The sequence below is a fragment of the Pogoniulus pusillus genome, chromosome 1 (assembly GCF_015220805.1).
Source record: "Pogoniulus pusillus isolate bPogPus1 chromosome 1, bPogPus1.pri, whole genome shotgun sequence".
NCBI classification, from domain to species: domain Eukaryota; kingdom Metazoa; phylum Chordata; class Aves; order Piciformes; family Lybiidae; genus Pogoniulus; species Pogoniulus pusillus.
Genome location: NC_087264.1, coordinates 19954889 through 19978898, shown reverse-complemented (window position 1 = coordinate 19978898; position 24010 = coordinate 19954889). Strand labels below are relative to the sequence as shown.

At 48.2% G+C, this 24010-nt stretch overlaps 1 protein-coding gene across 1 annotated transcript in view; it reads left to right on the top strand.

Annotated features, from left to right (window-relative positions):
- SOS2 (SOS Ras/Rho guanine nucleotide exchange factor 2) overlaps positions 1-24010 on the top strand; it is a 97770-nt gene that overhangs the window by 55304 nt on the left and 18456 nt on the right. Inside the window, exons 9-15 of the mRNA XM_064142915.1 lie at positions 2303-2430; positions 5140-5795; positions 8882-8963; positions 12919-13041; positions 18512-18615; positions 20629-20848; positions 22135-22254. Coding sequence (XP_063998985.1) covers positions 2303-2430; positions 5140-5795; positions 8882-8963; positions 12919-13041; positions 18512-18615; positions 20629-20848; positions 22135-22254 — 1433 coding nt within the window. The remainder of the gene's footprint in view (positions 1-2302; positions 2431-5139; positions 5796-8881; positions 8964-12918; positions 13042-18511; positions 18616-20628; positions 20849-22134; positions 22255-24010) is intronic.

Here is a 24010-nt window from a genome sequence, read left to right as displayed (position 1 = left end):
AGACTCACCTTAAGCCACAGCCCTAAGCACCACATCCGAACTGCCTTTAAACACATCCAGGCTGGGTGACTCCACCACCTCCCTGGGCAGCTCATTCCAGTCCCTGACCACTCTCTCCAGGAAAAACTTTTTCCTAATGTCCAATTCAAACCTCCCCAGTCTCAGCTTGAGGCTGTTCCCCCTTGTTCTGTCTCCAGTGACCTGTGAACAGAGCCCAGCAGCAGCCTCTCCACAACGTCCCTTCAGGTAGTTGTAGACAGTAATGAGGTCTCCCCTCAGCCTCCTCTGTTTCACACTACCCATCCCCAGCTCCCTCAGTTGCTTCTGATAAGATTTATTCTCCAGGCCTTTCCCCAGCTTTGTTGCCCTCCTCTGGCCCCACTCCAGCACCTCCACATTTCTCCTCTATTGTGCTGCCCAAAACTGAACACAGTACTCAAGGTGTGGCCTCACCAAAGCCAAGTCCAAGGGGACAATCACCTCCCTGCTCCTGCTGGCCATAGCATTTTTAATCCAAGCCAGGATGCCATTATGCCCAAAAATCTGTTTGTTTGAATTGGTTTTCCAGAAATTCATATAATTCTGAACATGAAAGGGGTTAAGAGGGAAGACTTCTTTTTTTATATATCAGTAGTATGTTAGGAAAGCCTTAAAGAACCAGAAAGAACGAACCCTGTCAGTAGGCTTTGCTCAAAGCCTATTATAAAATCATGTCATTTAGGCTGGAAAAGACCTTTAAGATCACTGAATGCAGTCATTAACCCATCACTGCCAAATCTGCTGCTAAGCCATGTCCTTCAGCACCACATCTCCACAGCTTTTAAGTACCTCCAGGGCTGGGGGCTCTACCACTGTCTTGGGCAGCCTGTTCCAGAGCTTGACAGTCCCTCTGGGGAAGAAGTTTTCTCTGGTGTCTGACCTAAATCACTCCAGCACAACTCGAGACCATCACTTGTTTTGTGGGAGAAGAGACTCTCACCTTGCTCCAACCTCTTTTCAGGGAGATGTAGAGAGCCAGAAAGGGCTTCCCTCATCCTCCTCTAATCTAAACAATCCCATTTCCCTCAGCTGCTCCTCACCAGACCTGTTTTTCAGACCCTGTAACCAGCTTCATCGATGTTCTCTGGACTTGCTCCAGCACCTCAATGTCGTGATCCTGGGAAAGCTGCTATGAGTGACCCTGCTTTAGCAGATGTGGCTGGGCCAGATGATATACAGAGGTTCCTTCCAACCCCCACCATGCAGGGATTCTGTAATTCATTAATTGTCACTGAAAAGATAAGAGGAAAAGCAGTGTCCTGCAATTCACATTGGCTTTTGGTAAAAGGATTTCTGTCTGAGCTCTCTCCTGTTGAGTATCTAATGAGTTCTCCTGAACATCTGACATGAGTTTTAGTCATGTGCCAGGCCAGTTTTGAGTGTGCCTCTACTAATAACTCTCTCCTTGACTTGATGTTGAGGTGCTGGAACATGTTCAGAGAAGGGTGACAAAGCTGGTGAGGAGCCTGGAACACAAACCCTATGAGGAGAGGCTGAGGGAGCTGGGGTTGTTTAGCCTGGAGAAGAGGAGGCTCAGGGGTGATCTCAAGTTGTGCCAAGGTAGGCATAGGCTGGATATTAGGAAGAAGTTCTTCACAGAGAGAGTGATTTCCCATTGGAATGGGCTGCCCAGGGAGGTGGTGGAGGCACCGTCCCTGGGGGTCTTCAAGAAAAGCCTGGATGAGGCACTTAGTGCCATGGTCTAGTTGACTGGATAGGGCTGGGTGATAGGTTGGACTGGATGAGCTTGGAGGTCTCTTCCAAGCTGGCTGATTATGTGATTCTATGATTCTATGATTCATTGCTGTCTACAACTACCTGAAGGGACATTGTAGCCAGGTGGGGGATGGCCTCTTCTCCCAGGCAACCAGCAACAGAACAAGGGGACACAGTCTCAAGTTGTGCCGGGGAAAGTATAGGCTGGATGTTAGGAGGAAGTTCTTCACAGAGAGAGTGATTGGCATTGGAATGGGCTGCCCAGGGAGGTGGTGGAGTTAGCATCCCTGGAGGTGTTGAAGCAAAGCCTGGATGAGGCACTTAGTGCCATGGTCTAGTTGATTGGCTAGGGCTGGGTGCTAGGTTGGACTGGATGATCTTGGAGGTCTCTTCCAACCTGCTTGATTCTATGATCCTGTGATTCTATGATTCTAAGTCGCTGACTTCTCCGAGTACTGTAGCTAACTCTGTGTAAGGATGTTTTATCAGCCTCCCTATTTACCCTTCTATAAGTTAATCTGAAGGAAACCTGTTTGTTCCACCACAGCAACTGCAGGAGTGCAGTGAGGATGAGGAGGATCGGGAGTGTTTAAAACAAGCCATTACAGCTCTTCTGAACCTGCAGTGCAGCATGGAGCGCATTTACAGCAAGCACTCCCCACGAAGGCGGCCTGGGTAAGAATTCACAGAGCTCTTCTGCATTTCCAAAGCTGGCAGGAGATAGAACGATGTGGAAGAAATTGTAATTTAGATACCTCTGTATTTTCCTTTGGAAAATATAGCTGTTTTCATTCTGAATGGAGTAGCAGCCCAAAACCTTCAGGACCAACCTTTATGACTAATGTCTCCTCTAGAGACTTCCAAGGCCTGTCTGGATGCATTCTTCTGTGACCTGAGCTAGATTGTATAGTCCTTCTCTGGCATGGGGTTTTGGACTCAATGATCTCTTTGGGTGCCTTCCAACCCCTGACATTCTGTGAGCCTGTGAATATCTTGCTCCTTCCCTAGCCAAGGCAGTGCATGGGACTCCTTTGGAACAGTAACCTTGATTTAGGACAAGCTGCATAGATGAGGTAATGCAGTGGATGTCATCTACCTCGACCTCAGCAAGGCTTTTGACACTGTCTTCTGTAACACCTTCAAAGGCAATCATTGAAAGTGTGGGTTAGGTGAATGGACAACGAGGTGAGTTGAGAACTGGCTGAAGGACAAAGCTCAGAGGCTTGTGATCAGTAGGGCAGAGTCTCCATGCCATTGGAATATGCTGCCCAGGGAGGCGGTGGAATCGCCATTCCTGGAGGTGTTCAGAAACAGACTGGATGAGGCACTTAGTGCCATGGTCTGGTTGATTGGACAGGGCTGGGTGCTAGGTTGGACTGGATGAGTTTGGAGGTCTCTTCCAACCTGGTTGATTCTGTGATTCTATACTTGGAGGCCTGTAGATAGTAGTGTTCCCCAGAGGTCAGTACTGGGTCCTGTCTTGTTCAACATCATCATCAGTGATGTGGGTAGAAGTGATGGAGTGAACCCTCAGCCAGTTTGCTGACAGTACAAGAGTGGGAGGAGTTGCTGACACCCCATCAGGCTGCACTGCCATTCGGTGAGATCTGGACAGGATAGAAAGTTGTGTGGAGGGAAACCTCATGGAGTTCAAGAAGGGCAAGTGTAGGGTCCTGTACCTGGGAAGGAATAACACCTACAGGCAAGAGGTTGACCTGCTGGAAAGCAGTTCCGTGGAGACTTGGGAGTACTGGTGAACAAGATCCCCAGCTGGCAACATGCTCCTGTGACCAAGAAGGTCAGTGGTCTCCTGGGGTGCAATCAGAAGAGGCCAGCAGGTTGAGTGAGGTTCTCCTTCCCCCCTACGGTGCCTTAGTGAGACCACAGCTGGAGCACCTGGTCCAGTTCTGGGCTTCCCAGTTCAAAAGAGACAGGGAACTGCTGGAAAGAGTCCACTGGAGGCTACAGAGATGCTGATGGGTCTGGGGCATCTCTGTGTGGAGGAAAGGCTGAGGGACCTGGGGCGGTTTATCCTGGAGTAGAGCAACCTGGGAGGGGTTCTGATCAATGCTCAGCAAGAGCTAAAGGGGTAGGGGACAAGAGGATGGGGGCAGACTCTTTTCGTTGGTGCCCTGTGACAGGATGAAGAACAATGGACACTGGGCACAAATTGAAATCCAGGGGGGTGCACCTGAGCAAGAGGAGAAGACTTGTTTGATGTGAGAGTGCTGGATCCCTGGAGCATTCTGCTCAGAGAGATTGTGGAGTCTCATTCTCTGGAGAGATTCCAAACCTGCCTGGATGTTGCAATCCAGAGGAAGGCCATAAAAATGATCACGGAGTTGGAACACCATTATGACCCTGAGCAAGCTGCTGAGGGTGACCCTGCAAGTGACCTAGAGGGTAGGAAGGCCCTGCAGAGGGATTTGAACAGGCCAATTGCATGAGCAGGGTGAACGTGATCCAGCAGTGTGCCCAGGTGGCCCAGAAGGCCAACAGCATCCTGGCCTGGATCAGCAATGGTGTGACCAGCAGGAGCAGGAAGGTGATCATGCCCCTCTGCTCTGCACTTGTGAGACCACACCTCGAGTCCTGTGTCCAGTTTTGGTCACCACAGTCTAGGAGGGACACTGAGGTGCTGGAGCAGGTGCAGAGAAGGGCAACGAGGCTGGGGAGAGGTCTGGTAAACATGGCCTGTGAGGAGCAGCTGAGGGAGCTGGGGGTGTTTAGTGTGGAGAAGAGGAGGCTGAGAGGGGACCTTATTGCCTTCTACAACTACCTCAAAGGAGGCTGTAGTGAGGCTGGAGCTGGTCTCTTCTCCCCAGTTACTAATGCTAGGACAAGAGGAAATGGCCTCAAGTTGCATCAGAGGAGGTTTAGGTTGGATGTTAGGGGGAAGTTCTTTCCTGAGCAGGTGGTCAGGCACTGGAACAGGCTGCCCAGGTTGGTGGTGGAGTCTCCATCCCTGGAGGTGTTTCAAAGGAGAGTGGCTGAGGTGCTTGAGGCTGTGGTCTAGTGCTGAAGGCTGCTGGGATGAAGGTTGGACTGGCTGATGCTGGTGCTCCTTTCCAACCCTAGCTCTTCATAGTGATGAGATGTTGTGCTGAGGGCTTTGGTTTGGTCAAGGACTTGTCAGTGTGAGACTAATGCTTGGACACAGATCTTGAAGGTCTTTTCCAATCTAAGAAACTCTGTGATTCTGTGACCTTGACTAGATTATCCCTAGAGATCCCTCCCAACACCCACTCTGCTGGGATTCTGTGATATTTAGGGCAAGGAAATAGCGATTAAACCCAATTCATTTAGCTAGCTTTTTGACTCTGTTGTGATGCCCAGGGTGGAACATGCCCACCGTCGTGTCTCACGTTCTCGGCTTCGTTCCAGGGAGCCTGTCTGTCGCTTCTACAACCGACAAATAAGAAGCAAGCACTTGGCCATCAAGAAGATGAACGAAATCCAGAAAAATATCGATGGGTGGGAAGGCAAAGACATTGGGCAGTGCTGCAATGAATTCATCATGGAAGGTGGCTTGACAAAAATAGGAGCCAAACACGAGCGCCACATCTTTCTCTTTGACGGTTTAATGATCAGCTGTAAAACCAACCACGGCCAGTCGCGGCTGCCTGGCTACAGCAACGCCGAGTACAGGCTGAAGGAAAAATTCATCATGAGGAAGATACAGATTATTGATAAAGATGACACAGCAGAGTACAAACATGCTTTCGAGCTGGTGTCTAAAGATGACAACAGCATCCTGTTCGCTGCCAAGTCTGCTGAAGAGAAGAGCAATTGGATGGCGGCTCTCATTTCCCTCCAGTATCGCAGTACTCTGGACAGGATGCTGGATTCGGTCTTGCTGCAGGAAGAAAATGAACAGCCTCTGAGGTTGCCCAGCCCAAAGGTTTATCGTTTTGTAGTGGAAGACTCTGAAGATAATATTGTTTTTGAGGACAACTTGCAGAGCAGGAATGGAATTCCTATTATCAAAGGAGGAACGGTTGTGAAATTAATCGAGAGGCTGACGTACCACATGTATGCAGGTATCCTCTACCTTCCTTACAGAGATGGTTCTTAAGGTCTTGCTTGGGTGGGAGATGAATCCTTTTAGAATCATAGAATGGGTTAGGTTGGAAGGGACCTCAAAGCTCAGCCAGTTCCAGCCCCCTGCCATAGGCAGGGACACCTCCCACTAGAACAGGTCGCTCATGGCCTCATCCAGCCTGGCCTTGAACACCTCCAGGGAGGCTGTGGAGCACAGAAGCACTGAATGTCATCAAAGAGCACATTCTGTGCTTCCGTGCTCCACAACCTCCCTGGGCAACCTGTGCCAGTGTCTCACCACCCTCACTGGAAAGAACTTCTTTCTAAGATTCAGTTTCAATCTCCCCTCTTCGAATTTAAACCCATTACCCCTTGTCCTGTCATTACAAGACCTTGTCAACAATCCCTCCCCAGCCTTCCTGTAGGTCCCCTTCAGGACTTAATTTTATCCCTAAGAGGATTAAAGATCTTTCTTGCAGAGCAGAGATAAGACATACCTGTTCAGTGGTGAGAGGTAAGACGTCACAAATAGCACTGAAGAGTGTGTAGACAGGAGATGGAAGCAGAACAGGCTAACCCAGGTCTAGGGTGCAAGCTCAGCAGCATTACCACAGAATGAGAGCACCATTACTTTCAGCTTGCAAGCACTTTCCTCCATATGGATCCTTTAAAAATGTTGAGCAGTGCTCTGCAGGGAGTTTAAACCTTCTTAAAAGCAGTGCTTGTCTTAATCTTTGGTGTCTTTATTAGAAGATTCACTGCCCACATCTTTATGGCTGCTGATAAAAGCTACCTGCTTATAGCAGATTCAAGACTACTTACAGGGCAGCAAGAAAAAAGAACCTCCCATGTGAAAGATCTCCCAAACATCTTCGAGAGGGAGATGGTGGAGTCACCATTTCTGGATTCAGGACGTGTTTGGACATGGCACTTCAGGACATGGTTTATGGCCATGCTGGTCTTAGGTTCAATCATAGAATCAGCCTGGTTGGAAGAGACCTCCAAGATCATTCAGCCCAACCTAGCACCCAGCCCTAGCCAATCAACCAGACCATGGCACTAAGTGCCTCAGCCAGGCTTTGCTTCAACACCTCCAGGGACGGTGCCTCCACCACCTCCCTGGGCAGCCCATTCCAATACCAATCACTCTCTCTGCCAACAGCTTCCTCCTAACATCCAGCCTAGACCTCCCCTGCCACAACTTGAAACTGTGTCCCCTTGTTCTGTTGCTGGTTGCCTGGCAGAAGAGACCAGCCCCCACCTGCCTACAGCCTCCCTTCAGATAGTTGTAGACCTTTGTTGGTCTCAATGATCTCAGAGTTCTTTTCCAAATGGAGCAATTCTGTTATTCTAACAACTCAAAATCCCCACTTCTGAACAAGCACATGCACTTTTCTGGGCCTGATTTTCATGGATTTCAGGCTTAGTTCGCCCCCAGGCAGCTCTGAAAGCATTATTTGGCCTCCTGACACAGGAGCAGTGTCTGGCTGCTGTTAATGTTGTGAGGGGATCTGCTGCAGGGATCAGAGATCCACAGACTGGTTTGAGTGAGGAGGGATCTTTCAAGGTCATGTAAGTCTAATCCCTGCTGCAGTCTGCAGGTTGCTCAAAGCCTCAAACAAACTCATCTGGAATGGTTCTCCAGTTTGTCCACATCTTTTTTTTTGGCCCCTTTAAACACTGAAAGAACACCAAAAGGGCTCCTTGGAGCCTTCTCTTCTCCAGGCTGAACAGCCCTGACTTTCTCAGCTTGGCCTCACAGTAGAGAGGTTTCACCATCACCCCTTGTCCTGTCACATCAGGCCCTGCTCAAAAGTCTGTCTCCAGCTTTTTGGCTGGTCCCTTTAAGAAAGGCCACCAGAAAGTACCCCTGGAACCTTCTCTTCTCCAGGCTGCACAACTCCAACTCTCTCAGCCTGGCCTCACAGCAGAGAGCTTCCAGCCCTCTCACCATTGCTGTGGCCTCCTCTGCCTCAACTCCAGCAGGTCCATGTGTCCTGTGCTGAGGACTCCAGAACTGGAAGAGGTGAGGTCTCAGCTGAGTGGAGCAGAGCGTCAGAACCCCCTCCCTCCACCTGCTGCCCACACTGCTGGGGATGACCCCAGGACATGCCCCGTCCTGGGCTGTGAGCACACGGTGCCAGCTCACATTCAGCTTTTCACCCACCAGCACCCCCAAAGTCTTCTCTTCAAGGCTAATTCTCAGTGTAAGATTGGTGGCTCACAGCAAAGAGATTTGTGTGTCAGGCTGTTTCTTCACATTCCAAGAAGTTCTGTACAAGAGAGTGGATTTAGAAGAGGTTAAGGGAACACCAATTTTCCTTTATTACATCCGAGGAGGCCCAATGAAATGCCGCTAGCTTGCAGATAGGCACATCTCATGGTAGGACATCTACCACGGTGGTGAGAAGCAGCAGCCTGGAGGTGTGGTGGCTTGTGGAAATGCAACTTCTTGAAGTGCTACAGGTGTTTGCTTTTCCCACCTGGCTGTTCAGCAGAGCGTAGTTGTGTGCTGCAGTAGTGTGGCTGGGGCAGGGGTGCAGTCCCCGCTGTTGGAGAGCTTTTAAGAAAGGTAAGACAAATGTCTTGTTGGGTTAGTAAAGGTGGTTTGGATGCCCAGAGAGTAGGCAGCTTGGTTCTGCCATGTCTGCTTTGTCTTTATGAAAGCATGGAATAGTTGTAGGTTCAGGAAGTGTGAGCCAGTCGCTGTGCCAGGAGTGAGAGAGAGTTTTTGAGGGAACATAGTATGTATAATAAATCATTTCACGTGGGAGATGCATCAAAGAGCTGAAAATGTCACAAGCAGTATAATTGGGCTGCCCAGGGAGGTGGTGGAGTTGCTGTCCCTGGAGGTGTTGAAACAAAGCCTGGATGAGGCCCTTAGTGCCATGGTCTGGTTGATTGGATAGGGCTGGGTGCTAGGTTGGACTGGATGAGCTTGGAGGTCTCTTCCAACCTGCTTGATTCTATGACTTAGTACCTTAGTTTATTTTCTGCACTGGAGCTTTATCTGTGAGTGTTTTATACCTGGTATATTGCCAAGGGATCAAAAAGTCCACTCCACTTTCTTATTCTGTCTTTACAGATCCTAATTTTGTACGTACTTTCCTTACCACCTACCGCTCCTTCTGCAAGCCCCAGGAGCTGCTGAGTTTGCTGATTGAAAGGTAAGTGGTGCTCATCCTTTCTGAAGGCATTGAATATTTGCCTGCTCCTTTCCTGCTTTGCTTCTCAGTGCCATGTGGGACATGTTGTAGTCAGGTTCATAAGCCGGTAACTTCTGACACAGAATACAGTGATGCAGGTTTTTAATCATAGAATGATTTAGGTTGGAAGGGACCTCAAAGCTCAGTTCCAACCCTCCACCATAGGCAGGGACACCTCCCACTAGAACAGGCCTCTCGGGGCCTCATCCAACCTGGCTTTGAACACCTCTAGGGAGGTTGTGGAGCACAGAGCTTCTGTGCTTCACAACCTCCCTGGGCAACCTGTGCCAGTGTCTCAACACCCTCACTGCAAACAACTTCTTCCTAACATCTAGTTTCAGTCTCTCTGCCATTTTAAACCCATTGTCCTGTCATTACAAGACCTTGTCAGTAGTCCCTCCCCAGCCCTCATGTAGGCCCCTTTCAGATACTGGTAAGCCACTCCAAGGTCTCCTCAAAGCCTTCTCTTCTCCTGGCTGAAGAGTCCCAACTCTCATAGCCTGTCCTCATAGCAGAGCCTCTGCAGCACTCTGAGCACCTTTGTGGCCTCCTCTGGACTGGCTCCAACACAGTTCCACGTCCATGGAGCAGTTCCATGTCCTGCTTGTGTTGGGGGCTCCAGAACTGCACACAGTACTCCAGGCAGGTTCTGACGAGAGCAGAGTAAAAGGGGAGACATGCAAGTGTCCTTCTCTCAGCCTCTTTTTGTACCTGAAGGGGCCTAAAAGATAGCTGGGGAGGGACATTTTACAAAGGCTTGTAGTGATAGGATGAAAGAGAACGGATTCAGGATGGAAGAGCAAAGATTTTGACTGGATATTAAGAAGAAGTTCTCTGCAGTGAGGTTGTTGAGACACTGGAACAGGTTGCCCAGGGAGGTGGCAGATGTTCCCTTCTGGAGATGTTCGAGGCCAGGCAGGTCTAGTGGAAGGCATCCCTGCCCATACCACGGGGGTTGGAACTAGATGATGTCAAAGGTCCCTTCCAACCTAAACCATTCTGTGAACTCTTTGACCACTGTTTACCAAGGCTCTTACACGCAAAATAAAGGTCTCCAAACACTCCATTAACTCCACATCTCTTTTGAAGTCATAAAAATAGTGATCTCCCCAGTGACAAAAAACATGTAATATCCTGAAGAAGGAGAGAAACCCCCAAAATGTTAGGGTTGGTTAAGAATTTTTGAGGCTCATCCCATGTAATCACTGAAGGACACTACAAACACCGAGTTACAGATCCATGTCCTCTGCAGCCTGGAGAAGAGAAGGCCTCCAAGAGACCTTGGAGTAGCCTTCCAGTATCTGAAGGGGGCTACAGGATGGCTGGGGAGGGACTATTGACAAGGTCTTGTAATGACAGGGCGAGGAGGAATGGGTTTAAAGTGGTAGAGGGGAGATTGAAAGTGGCTGTTAGGAAGTTCTTTCAGTGAGGGTGGTGAGACACTGGCACAGGTTGCCCGGGGAGGTTGTGGAGCACAGAAGCAGAGGATGTGATCAAAGACCTCCCTGGAGGTCTTCAGGAGCAGGTTGGATGAGGCCATGAGCAACCTGTTCTAGTGGGAGGTGTCCCTGCCTATGGTGAGCAATTGGAACTGGCTGAACTTTGAGGTCCTTTCCAGCCTAAACCATTCTATGTAGTTGGCGGCTATCAAAGTACAGAGGGGCAGAGCAAAGACTAAAGGTGGCACCAATGACTGCAGAAGTCCTCAAGTATTTAAAACCTAATTTTCCACTCGTAGCATATATGGTGTAGTGGTTTAAATCTCACATACAGATTGCCTTTTGCAAGCAGGCAGTGGTGGAGCCACTGAAGCTGGTGGTGTTCAAGAAACATGCTAACATGGCATTTGGGATGTGGTTAATGGCCATGGTGGTCTTAGCTTCATTGTCAGACTCAGTGATCTCAGAAGTCTTTTCCAACTGTGATGGTTTGGGTGTTCCCCTCCCCCCTACTCTTATGAAATCACCCAGACTAGACTCAGCCCAGCTGAGCTTAGCACAACAGACAAGCAGGTATTTACAATATTTACATCTACAGACAGAAATACACAAGTTAAAGGTAATACAGAAACACAGCATCTCTCCCAGAAACCAGAGTCCCCAGGAGGGGCTCCCAACCACCCTTCCACCTCCTTTCCACCCGTCTGTCTTATCCTAAAGTTAGCCTTACGTGCAAGGTGTGTTTGGAGGATCGGCCAGGGGGGTTAGAAAGCTGAAGGATTAGTTACACAGAAAGCAGGCCAGGGAGAAAAATGCAGACACCAGCTGCCACAGAGAGACACTGCAACTGTGTTATCTATGTTTATGTTCTTGTTTTTATACATCTCAGCAAGCCTAGGAGTGCAGGAAACATCACCATTGATTGCCTTTCACAGCCTATCATCTAATTCTTCTCACTAAAATATTCCAGCCAGCCTCAAACTAGCACACCCACCCAAACAATTCTGTGATTCTGTAATTGTAGTTTTGAGGTGGTTTCAGAAAACCTTCAGAAGCCAAAAATACTGCCCCATGACAGAGAGGACTGGAACTAGATCTGTTGGAGGCTAGAAGAGCCCTGCAGAGGGACCTTGCCAGGCTGCATGAGTGGGCAGAGGCCAATGGGATGGCATTTAACAAGGCCAAGTGCAGGGTTCTACACTTTGGCCACAACAACCCCAAGCAGCACTACAGGCTGGGGACAGAGTGGCTGAAAGCAGCCAGGAAGAAAGGGACCCGGGGGTGTTGGAAGAGAGTAGCTGAAGATGAGGCAGCAGTGTGCCCAGGTGGGCAGGAGAGCCAAAGGCATCCTGGCCTGGAGCAGGAAGAGTGTGGCCAGCAGGACAAGGGAGGTTATTCTGCCCCTGTGCTCAGCACTGTTCAGTCACACCTTGAGTGCTGTGTCCAGTTCTGGGCTCCTCATTCCAAGAGAGGTGTTGAGGTACTGGAACGTGTCCAGAGATGGGCAACAAAGATGCTGAACCTGGAGCACAGCTCTGTGAGGAGAGGCTGAGGGAGCTGGGGGTGTGCAGCCTGCAGAAGAGGAGGCTTAGGACAGACCTCATTGCTGTCTCCAACTCCCTGAAGGGAGGCTGTAGCCAGGTGGGGTTGGACTCTTCTGCCAGGCAAGCAGCAACAGAAGAAGGGGACACAGTCTCATGTTGTGCCAGGGGAGGGTCAGGCTGGATGTTAGGAGGAAGTTGTTGCCAGAGAGAGTGATTGGCATTGGAATGGGCTGCCCAGGGAGGTGGTGGAGTCGCTGTGCCTGGAGGTGTTGAAGCAAAGCCTGGATGGGGCACTTAGTGCCATGGTCTGGTTGATTGGCTAGGGCTGGGTGCTAGGTTGGGCTGGATGAGCTTGGAGGTCTCTTCCAACCTGGTTGATTCTATGATTCTATGATCTCTCAACCCAAACCATTCTGTGAATCTATGAGCTGGTTACCTGAGTTAAGCTTTTAGCTACAGCACTTGGTGTGCCTTGGCTATGGGATGGCAATGTTTTGAACTGCTCAACTTGGTCATGAGAGTCTAGGAATGGATGCAAATCAGGACAGAAATGTTCTAAACAGTTTGTTTGAAACACAACAGTCTCTTAAAGTAAACAACATTTTAATACAGTGTGCTAAAGCTGCTCTTAAGCTCTCTTCTAATCTTCACTTAATCAAGCTAGCAGGTAGTTAAAAACCTTCTATCCCAGACTAGACATCTTGTGATGACCAGAGAGTGAGCAAATTGTCAGGGTGAGACCTGGGTGTGTTAATGCATAGCCAGGGAAGGAAGCAATTCCAGGCAAACTGGATATGAGATGAGCCCTTCAGTTTCGCTGTGCTGACTGTTTGGGTTTTTTTTAAGTGCAGCTGCTCTTCATGTCCTACATAAAAGGGCTGTGTTTTTATCTTAATTGCCATCGTTTTTTTGGTGCTATTTTTTTCTTCCTAGGTTTGAAATCCCTGAGCCTGAGCCTACTGAAGCAGACAAGCTGGCCATTGAGAAAGGGGAGCAGCCCATCAGCGCAGACCTCAAGCGATTTCGCAAGGAATACGTCCAGCCAGTCCAGCTCAGGTTTATTTGCTTTGAAATCTCTTCAAGCCAGCTTCTAGTTTGCTGATTATATGTGGTGATCCCAGAGGCAGTAATCTCTTTTGGAGACTGCAGTGCTGTCAATCAGGGACTTATCACTGTCTGCAACTAGCCTCATATCCTAAACCATGTTCTGATTAGTCAGACTGACTTCTGTTGTTGCAGTTGCACTTTGCTTCTCACCACCCACAAGAACGCTGGATGGCTGCTATGTAAAGTGGCTGTGGGTGAGAGATGTACAACTGAGAGTGTTTCTGACTGCCTGTTGAATGGATTGCTTGTTAACAGGCCCTGTGAAGATAGTTTCTCTGTTTCCATTTTTTTTCCCAGTCCTGCTGGTATTTTAGTCCATTCCCAGCCCTGTGAATATATTTGCACACAGACAGGGAGACTCTTGTCTGTGCTGCACATTGCAACAGACTGTAGTGAATCTTCAAGGTCTTGCTGACCAAGCTAACTTGGGGAATAATTAAGTGTTTCTGGCATGAATGAGGCTCATTGTTTCCCTGATAAGGGATCAAGCTAGGAGGAGACAGAGATCACAACCAATATTTGCTAGAACTTCTATTTTCTATTCATTAAAGTGTTTTTAATAGTAGCATCAAGATGTTACTGTTAATGGCAGATAAATCTACCCACATTACCTTCAGCTCTTGCCTTGCCACTCAGAGGCATAGAATCACAAACTGCTGGGGCCTGGAAGGGACCTCTGGAGATGATCCAGTTCAAGCCCTCTGCTAAAGCAGAGTCACACGTAGCAGCTTGCCCAGAATCACAATGCCCAGATGGGTTTGCAATCTGTCCAGAGAAGGAGACTCCACAAGCTCTCTGGGCAGCCTGCTCCAGGGCTCCAGCACCCTAAAAGTAAATAATATTTTCCTTGTCTTCAGATGGAGCTTTCTGGGTTCCAGTTTATACTTCTTGTCCCCTCGTCCTGTCACTGGGCACCACTGAAAAGTCTGGCCCCATCCTCTTGCCCTTCCTAACCCTGCTTTTTAGCTCCTGCTGAGCGTTGAGAAGATCCCTTGTCAGGCTACACTTCTCCAGACTGAACAGCCCCAGTTCCCTCAGCCTTTCCTAATGAACTCTCTCCAGTTGTTCCCTGCCTCTCTTGAATTTGGGAGCCCCTGAACTGGACCCAGTCCTCCAGCTGTGGCCTCACCACAGCAGAGTAGAAAGGCAGGAGAACCTTCCTCAACTGCCTGGCCACACTCTTCTTAATGCACTCCAAGAGACCATTGGCCTCTTGACCACAAGAGCACATTGCTGTGTTATGGTGACTTTGTTGTCCACCAGCACTGCCAGTTGCTTCTCCACAGGTCAGCCCCTCACCTGTACTGGTGCAGGGCATCATTTCTGCCCAGGTGCAGGACCCTACATGCAGTCATTTGTAGCCAGCTGTTTGGAGCAAGAGCAGTTTGAGTCCTCAAAATGAAATGTCATTCTGACATGCCAGTACCTTCAAGGTAGCTGTTTGGAAAGTCTCTCTTCTTATTAACTACTGGTGTGATGTGTATGCATGTGCTACTGTAGTCTTTGTCAGTGTACAGCCACCACCACCACCTTCCTGGATGTGATCCAAGTTATACAGCCTCAATGTAACCTTGATACTGGTGTGTGCTCATGGCCTTGTATGGATTTATCAGGCCCTTGGTGTTCCCAGTTTATCAGCTACTGTGGATTCAGCAGGACCTAGTCTCCAGAGATAGCAGTTTCTGGGAAAGCTTCACATGCTGCCTCTCAGCTCATAGAATCATAGAACCAGTCAGGGTTGGAAGGGACCACAAGGAGCATCTAGTTCCATCCCCCCTGCCATGGGCAGGGACACCCTACCCTGGAGCAGGCTGCCCACAGCCTCAGCCAGCCTGGCCTTAAACACCTCCAGCCATGGGGCCTCAATAGCCTCCCTGGGCAACCCCTGCCAGGCTCTCACCACTCTCATGCTCAACAACTTCTTCCTCACCTCCATTCTGAATCTCCCCACCTCCAACTTTGCTCCATTCTCCCTAGTCCTGTCACTCCCTGAGAACCTAAAACGTCCCTCCAATAAGGTCACCTGGGAGCCTCCTTTTCTGCAGCCTGCACAGCCCCAACTCTTTCAGTCTGTGCTCACAGCAGAGCTTCTGCAGCCCCTCTGAGCATCCTCATGCCCCTTCTCTGGACACACTCGAGCATCTCCACATCCCTCTTGTAGTAGTAGCTCCAGAACTAGATGCATACTTCCCCTGATTTCAGCTTGCTGTTTTCTGGTTAACTGTTTCTGCATCCACCCAGAGATGCTTTAGATCCTCTTTCTAGGACCTCATACAGAATGGGCTTCTGTGACAGAACTGGTTCGAGACTTTTTAAACGCTGATGGATGTTTTTGGTTGCCATTTTCTATGACCTTCTCTACTAGTTTGGCTGGAGGTTGCATCTTCTGGTAGCACTGCTCAGCAGGACAAGTACTTACCAACAAGTGGGACCTGTAGAAAAGCTTGAAGAAGCAACTTGCCGTGTTTATTACTGTTATCTATTGTGATGGTTTGGGTGTTCCCCTCCCCCCATTCTTAGGAAATCACCCAGACTAGACTCAGCCCAGCTGGAAGTGAAGGGAATGAAGCTTTATATTTACAGCTTAGCACAGCAGACAAGCAGGTATTTACAATAGATACAGCTAGGCTCTAGGCTCCCAACCACCCTTCCACCTCCTTTCCACCCCTCTACCTTATCCCAGAGTTTGCCTTACATGCAAGGTGAGTTTGGAGGATCTGCCAGGGGAGTTTGAAAGCTGAAGGATTAGTTACATAGAAAGCAGGCCAGGGAGAAAAGTGCAGGCACCCAGAAACACACAGTGACTGTGTTATATATGTTTATGTTCTTGTTTTTATACATCTCAGCAAGCCTATGAGTGCAGTAGCCATCAGCATTGTTTCCTTCTCACAGCCTGTCATCTAATTCTTCTCATCAAAATATTCCAGCTAGGCTCAAACCAGCACAATTTTCAAATCAGTTAAGCACTTTTGCCTTCCTTGTTATCTTTGACCTTTGCTTGAACCTGTATTTCAAAGTTTCCAGCCTCTCTGGTTGTGGTTTCTGGTTTCTTTCCTCAGTTGAGAGATTAGGATACCCCTCATCATGACAGCTACACTTCCATGTCTGATTTCACAGACTCATTTTGGCTGGAAAAGGCAAAAGGCTTAGCACCAAGGCTGGTGCTAAGCCACATCCCTCAGCACCACATCTCTCCATCTTTTAAACACCTCTGGGGATGGGGATTCAACCACCTCCCTGGGGAGCCTGTTCCAATGTTTGAGAAGCCTTTCAGTGAAGAAGATTCTTGTAATATCCAACCTAAACCTCCCCTGAGTTGTTTTTTATTATGCTATGGTTGGTTTGCTGAGTCCCTTATTGACACCTGATTAATAAGACGTGGTTTAAAGCTTCTGTTTGACATAAACTCTCTCAAGTTGAATTTAGGAGATGCTACATTTTTCCAATAGATTGAAGCTCTTAACTTTCTTAGAGTTAATAATAAGTGCCTGAATTTGAGCTGTTAGCTTGATATGTCCAGAACTTTCTAAATTCCAGTGGTTTTAACAGCTTCAGAGAGAGATGAGCTTTGGGAGAAGGTGCAGAATGTGAAGATGCTCATCCCTCCCTCCTTTCTTTCTCTCCTCACCTCATAGAAAATGCTGTGGACATTCTGTGCAGTGCACAGAATGGAAACATTAACATCTTCAACTAACTAGATGCATGTGAGGTCATGAGAAAGGAGGTGCTAAGCTGGAAAAGCAGTCAGCAGAAGCAGGCAATCTTTCTTGCTCTTTCAGTATGACTACCATGATATCTCAGAGGCAAAGACTGATTAGATAAGATCCTGTATTCATGTTATTGGTAACTTGTTTCAAAACATCACTCCTTTTGATGGTGAGACGCTGTCATTCATTTCCAGCCTAAGTGGTTTGTTTGGATAGCCATTCTTTCATGTATTCTTCAACTTAGACACTGGGAAGAAGAGAGCTATTTAATTCTCTCTGTATTCACATGGAGCACCCTTCATTTGACTCAGCCAAACCAGCCAGCTTCTCTTGTACTCTGACTCACAGCAGACTGGCAGATGACAATCAGTTGTCTTGCCCTGTCCTTCTCAGCTCTTGTTTCCCCAGCTCTACAGGGCTGAAGCCACCACAGCCAGTAGTCAGAAACACAGTTAGCACTGATTTTACCTTAATGTCCTGAGCTGCAAAGTATGGGGGGGGTTGAGCAGCACTCTGCACTCAGCTGGACCACTTCTGCAAAGGTGGTGGGGCAGGGCTAACCATATCTTGCTGTAAACATCTTCCCCTCTAAGTTTGAGGCCATGGGCTCTCCTTTAACCCCATCATCCTGTCTTGCCTATTGAGTTGGCACAGGAAAAATCTCCCATGTTAGTTGACTTAAAGGATTTTGCTCTCTCTTCAGTTGAGCTCCTGTGATGTTCCTCAGGTTTTGAGGTACTGGCTCAACTGGTTTACTAAAAGAATAGGCAAACCAGCTTTTTATTCTGATACACTCCAAGAGGAGAAGGCAGAAGACCAGCTGTAATTAATTTCTAGAGGCTTGTTTGTTAGTTGTCTGTTTAACAAATCTGAGTTAAAATGAAGATAAAGTTTAGTGTTAGCCTTAAAAGGAAGCACTGGGCCTGGTACAGCCTTTTGTGTAATGAAAAGGTTGTAAAAGTAGGGCAGGAGATTTGCAACAACTTCTAAGCTGAAATTTGTGTGTATGAAAGAGCTACAAATGTGCTTCTCAGCAAATGGGAGATCCTAATTATCTTCATGGGGTGGAGGGGGTGTTAAAAATAATCAGAAAATTGCATTAAAAACAGAGTTGTGTTTAATCTGGGCTCCTCAATTCAAGAGAGATGTTGAGATACTGCAACGTGTCCAGAGAAGGGTGACAAAGCTGTTGAGGAGCCTGGAGCACAGACCTGTGAGGAGAGGCTGAGAGAACTGGGGGTGTTTAACCTGAAGAGGAGACTCAGGGCAGACCTCATTGCTGTCTACAACTACCTGAAGGGAGATTGTAGCCAGGTGGGGTTGGTCTCTTCTCCCAGGCAACCAGCAACAGAACAAGGAGACACAGTCTCAAGTTGTGCCAGGGGATGTCTAGGCTGGATGTTAGGAGGAAGTTGTTGTCAGAGAGAGTGATTGACATCGGAATGGGCTGCCCAGGGAGGTGGTGGAGTCGCCGTGCCTGGAGGTGTTGAAGCCAAGCCTGGCTGGGGCACTTAGTGCCATGGTCTGGTTGGTCAGATAGGGCTGGACTGGATGATCTTGGTTGAATAGGTTGGACTGGATGGATAGGTTGGACTGAATGATCTTAGAAGTCTCTTCCAACCTGGTTGATTCTGTGATTCTATGAATCATGGGATGAGCCTCAGAAATCCCTAACAAACTGCAACATTTTTGTCCTTTCTCTCCTTCCTCAGGATACTGAATGTTTTTCGTCACTGGGTAGAGCACCACTTTTATGACTTTGAACGAGATCTGGAGTTACTGGAGCGGTTGGAGACCTTTATTTCCAGTGTAAGAGGTATGGTAATTGGTGGTCATGGAAGTCACAGAAAGGTTGGAGTTGAAGGGACCTTCAGGATCATCTAGTTCCAGCCCCCCTTGCTGAGGGCACAGACACCTTCCACTAGCCCAGGTTGCTCAAGGCCTCATCCAACCTGGTCTTGAACACCTCCAGTAAGGAGGCATTCATGACCCTCGTGGACAACCTGTTGCAGTGTCTCGCCACCCTCACTGGAGAGAATTTCTTCCTAATATCCAGTCTAAATCTGCCCTCTTCAAGCTTCAGTCTTGTTCTTCCAAATCTGGGTACAACCTGAACCTAACAGTACTGAGGCAGGAGGATGTCTTTACAAGCATGAGGTAGCTTACAAAGCATGAAGCTCCAGACTGGAGCACCTCTGCTATGAGGACAGGCTACAAGAGTTGGGGCTCTTCATCCTGGAGAAGAGAAGGCTTCAAGCAGACCTTATAGTGGCCTTCCAGTGTCTGAAGGGGACCTACAGGAGGGCTAGGCAGGGACTACTGACAGGGTCTTGTAATGACAGGATGAGGAGGAATGGGCTTAAACTGGCAGAGGGGAGATTGAAAGCGGATGTTAGGAAGAAGTTGTTTGCAGTGAGGGTGGTGAGACACTGGCACAGGCTGCCCAGGGAGATTGTGGAGCACAGAAGCGCAGAATGTGATCAAAGATCACACTCTGTGCTTCTGTGCTCCACAAGCTCCCTGGAGGTGTTCAATGCCAGGTTGGATGAAGCTTTGAGCAGCCTGTTCTAGTGGAAGGTGTCCCTGCCTATAGCAGGGGGTTGGAACTGGCTGATCCTTGAGGTCCCTTCCAACCTAAACCATTCTGTGATTCTATGAGTAATGCTAATGTCTTTAATTGAGCTGTTTATGAGACTCCTTTAAATGATCAAGCTTTGGCCCAAAGCCTAAACAGCTGCCAAAAATTACATCAAGCAGTGTGATAGTCACCTTAAGTAGATTTACTTCTGGACAGTAATGTTCATCTTTGCCTTACTTTGTAATTTACACTGTCACCTTCCTCCTCCCTGTGTTGTATTGGTAGAGGACTTCTTCCTTTTGGTTACTGAGACTAGTTATTTTCCAGATGGAAGGTTCCAGATGAAAATCTTTATCTTTGGAAGAGGATAATTAACCCATTGGGTGTTGCTTTCTCTGGAGCAGTCCCTTACATACAGACACACAATCCTAGTGTGGTGGTGTTCAGAAGGGACCTCTAGAGATCATCTAGTACAAGATGTACACTCACAGCAACTTGCCCAGATGTGCAGTGTCCAGGGGGCTTTGGAATTTCTTCAGAGAAGGAGACTCCACAACTTCTCTGGGCAGCCTGCTCCAGGGCTCCAGCACCTTTCAGCCCAGAAGCTTCTGCTCTTGTTCAGATGGAACCATCTGGGTTCCAGTTTGTGCCCATCGCCCCCTTGTCCTGTTGCTGGGCACCACTGAAAAGAGTCCTCTTGGGCTCCTACCCTTTAGCTCTTGCTGAGCACCGATCAGATCCCCTCTCAGGCTGCTCTTCTCCAGGCTAAACAGCCCCAGAGATGCCATCCCTGGAGGTGTTTAAGCAAAGACTGGATGGGGCACTTAGTGCCATGGTCCAGTTGATTGGGTGGGGCTGGGTGCTAGGTTGGGCTGGATGAGCTTGGAGGTCTCTTTCAACCTTGTTGATTCTATGATTCTGTTTTATGCTTCTATTCTATGACCTCTGTGTTCCCCTATGGCTCAGGGAGGTGGTGGAGTTGCTGTCCCTGGAGGTGTTCAAGCAAAGCCTGGGTGGGGCACTTAGTGCCATGGTCTGGTTGATTGGACAGGGCTGAGTGCTAGGATTTCCCAAGTGATACAGGTGCCAGAACCCATCAGAGGAGAAACAGGGAACTTACAAACCTATTTAATTTGCCTGCAGGATTTTGAGAGCATGTACAGTTCTGGGAGGGTTTGGTTTAGTAAACTCCTGACACTAGCTAAAGTTGGTATTAAACACCAGAGGTGGGTTATGGTGTCTGTTTTGCAGGAAAATCCATGAAGAAGTGGGTGGAATCAATTGCTAAAATCATCAAGAGGAAAAAAGCTCAAGCCAATGGAATTAGTCACAACATCACCTTTGAGAGCCCACCTCCCCCTATTGAGTGGCACATCTGGCGCGTCGGGCACAGCGAGACGCTGGACCTCATGACCCTGCACCCCATCGAAATCGCACGGCAGCTGACGTTGCTGGAGTCTGACCTCTACAGGTAGGGATGGAACTCCTACAGGTAGGGATGGAACTCCTACAGGGCTTTTTTTGGAGCCCTGTTTTCTTTCTTCTTTTTTTTTTTGAGTGCAAGAAGGAGGTTTTAATTCATAGAATCAGTCAAAAACAATTCCCCTTGGCTTCCGGAGTTCATGGAAAGAGGTTTTCTTTCCCTCTGCCTGATAACAAAATATGCAAGGAGAGGGAAAAGAATAAAGAAAAAAGATTGTTTTATCTGGAACATGGAACTGGAACATGTCCAGAGAAGGGCAACAAAGCTGATGAGGAGCCTGGAGAGCAGCCCTATGAGGAGAGGCTGTAGGAGCAGAGGTTGTTTTGCCTGGAAAAGAGGAGGCTCAGAGCAGACCTCATTGCTGTCTGCAACTCCCTGAAGGGAAGCTGTAGCCAGAGGGGGTTGGTCTCTTCTGCCAGGCAACCAGCAACAGAACAAGGGGACACAGTCTCAAGTTGTGCCAGGGGAGGTCTAGTCTGGATGTTAGGAGTAAGTTCCTGACAGAGAGAGTGATTGGCATTGGAATGGGTTGCCCAGGGAGGTGGTTGAGGCCCTATGACTGGAGGTGTTTAAGGCCAGGCTGGCTGAGGCTGTGGGCAGCCTGCGCTAGGGTAGGGTGTCCCTGCCCATGTCAGGGACATTGAAACTAGAAGATCCTTGTGGTCCCTTCCAACCCTGACTGATTCTTTGATTCGATGATTGCATCATATTACCATAGCACTGCTCTGTCAAAGTCCTCTTACCCATTTGAGAAGAGATTTGGGTTTGGTCTTGTACCATAGGCACCCTGCTGGTTTGTTACCTGTGATAAATAGAGCTGACCTTGATATGAGAGAGAGGTTTTGCTGGGTATAAACTCTTTAAGGCCTTACAAAACTCCTTTTGTGCTTCAGCAGCAGCAGGCTTTTCTCTTGAAACAGGCCGTTTTCTTCAGCAGGTTGCTCAAAGTGCTTCAACTTCATATTGTAACTGTCTTTAAGAAGCTTTCTTACTCTTTCAGGAAATTAAACTTTTACTCCTTTGTCATTTTTGTTATCTGAAGAAGGTTATTAAAAAAAGTGCCAGTTTCAATTAAGATAAAAAATGAATTTTCTTCTATAATCAAACACTTGACAAAAAAGCTATTTTAAGTAACTGGTTTGCAGCAGATTGGATTGGATTTGTGAAATATCAAGTTGTGATTAAGGGAAGAAATAATCTTTTAATGCAAACACAGAGCACACAGTTATTATTCATCCTGAGCATTCTTCTGCACCTTGCTTTGTCATTATCAGGGCAGTGCAGCCTTCTGAGCTCGTGGGCAGTGTGTGGACTAAAGAAGATAAGGAAATTAACTCCCCAAATCTCCTGAAAATGATTCGTCATACCACAAATCTCACTCTTTGGTTTGAAAAGTAAGTACAGGTGGTGACAGTGTGGTGGCATTAACTCCTGCTGAGGTGCAGAGCTAAATGTGCTCCTGTTGCTTCGGTTCTCTTGACTCCAGTCTTAAGGTGGCTGCAGGCTATTACAGGAATTTCAGGGTTTAGATGAAGGATGCATGCTCTGCCCATCACATTTGCTCTCTTTTCTACAAGAAGGATATTGAAGTGCTGGAGTAGGTCCAGAGAAGGGCAAAAGAGCTTGAGAAAAGCAGATTTAGATTGGATGTTAGGAAAAAGTTCTTTACTGTGAGGGTGGTGGAGCACTGGAACAGGTTGCCCAGGGAGGTGGTTGAGGGCATCTTCCCTGGAGACATTCAAGGTGAGGCTTGACGGGGCCTTGGGTGAGCTGCTGTAGTGGGGATGTCCCTGCTGACTGCAGGGTGGATGGACTAGATGACCTCTAGAGGTCCCTTCTGGCCCAGACCATTCTATGATTATGTGAAAAAAAACCGGTGAGGGGTCCAGTGAGGAGCAGCTGAGGGAGCTGGGGTTGTTCAGCCTGGAGAGAAGGATGTCTCCAGCTCTCTACAACTCCCTGAAAGGAGTTTGGAGTGAGGTTGAGGTCAGGCTCTTCTCTCAAGGAACAAGAGGAAATGGCCTCAAGTTGTAGCAAGGGAAGTTTGGATTGGATATTGAAAGAAACTTCTTTCCTGCAAGGATTCTCAAAGACTGGAAGAGGCTCTCCAGGGAGCAGGTCGAATCCCCATCTCTGAACGTTTTTGAAAGCATCAGAGATGTGGTGCTGAGGGCCATGGTTGATTTAGCACTAGACTTGCTAGAGTTAGAGAATGTTTGGACTCAGTGATCTTAAAGGTCTTTTCCAGCCTAAACTGTTCTGTGGTTCCTGAGACAAGAAGGTTTATTTCCAGCTATATGCAGTCAGTGAGCACCGTTCCTACTGTAGATTCCTACAGTGTATCAAAAGATGTTTCTACATCTGTGATGAAAGTGCTAGATTCTGACCCCTTGTCTTAGTCTCCCTTCTTTGAGATGATGAAGTGCTCTGAGGGCGTAGCCAGTGTCCACTCACCTAAGCTTGCAAGTTTAAAACACTGCTGTAGGTACACTGGCATGATGAGAGTCACCCTTCCTGGATCTGGCTTTGGGTTTGCTTGGTTATTTTACAGGATATGAGGAGAAGCTGAGGGAGCTGGGGGTGTGTGGCCTGGAGGACAGGAGGCTCAGGGCAGACCTCATTGCTGTCTACAGCTACCTGAAAGGAGGTTGTAGCCAGGTGGGGTTGGTCTCTTCTCCCAGGCAGCCAGCAACAGAAGAAGGGGACACAGCCTCAAGTTGTGCCAGGGGAGGTCTAGTCTGGATGTTAGGAGGAAGTTCCTGGCAGAGAGAGTGATTGGCATTGGAATGGGCTGCCCAAGGAGGTGATGGAGTCACTGTCCCTGGAGGTGTTGAAGCAAAGCCTGGCTGAGGCACTTAGTGCCATGGTCTGGTTGATTGGCTAGGGCTGGGTGCTAGGTTGGGCTGAATGAGCTTGGAGGCCTCTTCCAACCTGATTGATTCTATGATTCTTTGATATGCCAAAAACTTTCTTGGCTTTCCAACTTGAACATATGTAAGCTGTGATTACATCCATTTCAACTTGAGATTCTTGAGAGAGAGCCAAAATGTGCACACTGGATGTACTAGAGAGTTTTTGCGTGAGAAAAAGAAATAGCTTTAATAGCTAGCAAAATGTCAGCTTTTATTTCTCAGTCCTTCTCCAGTCACT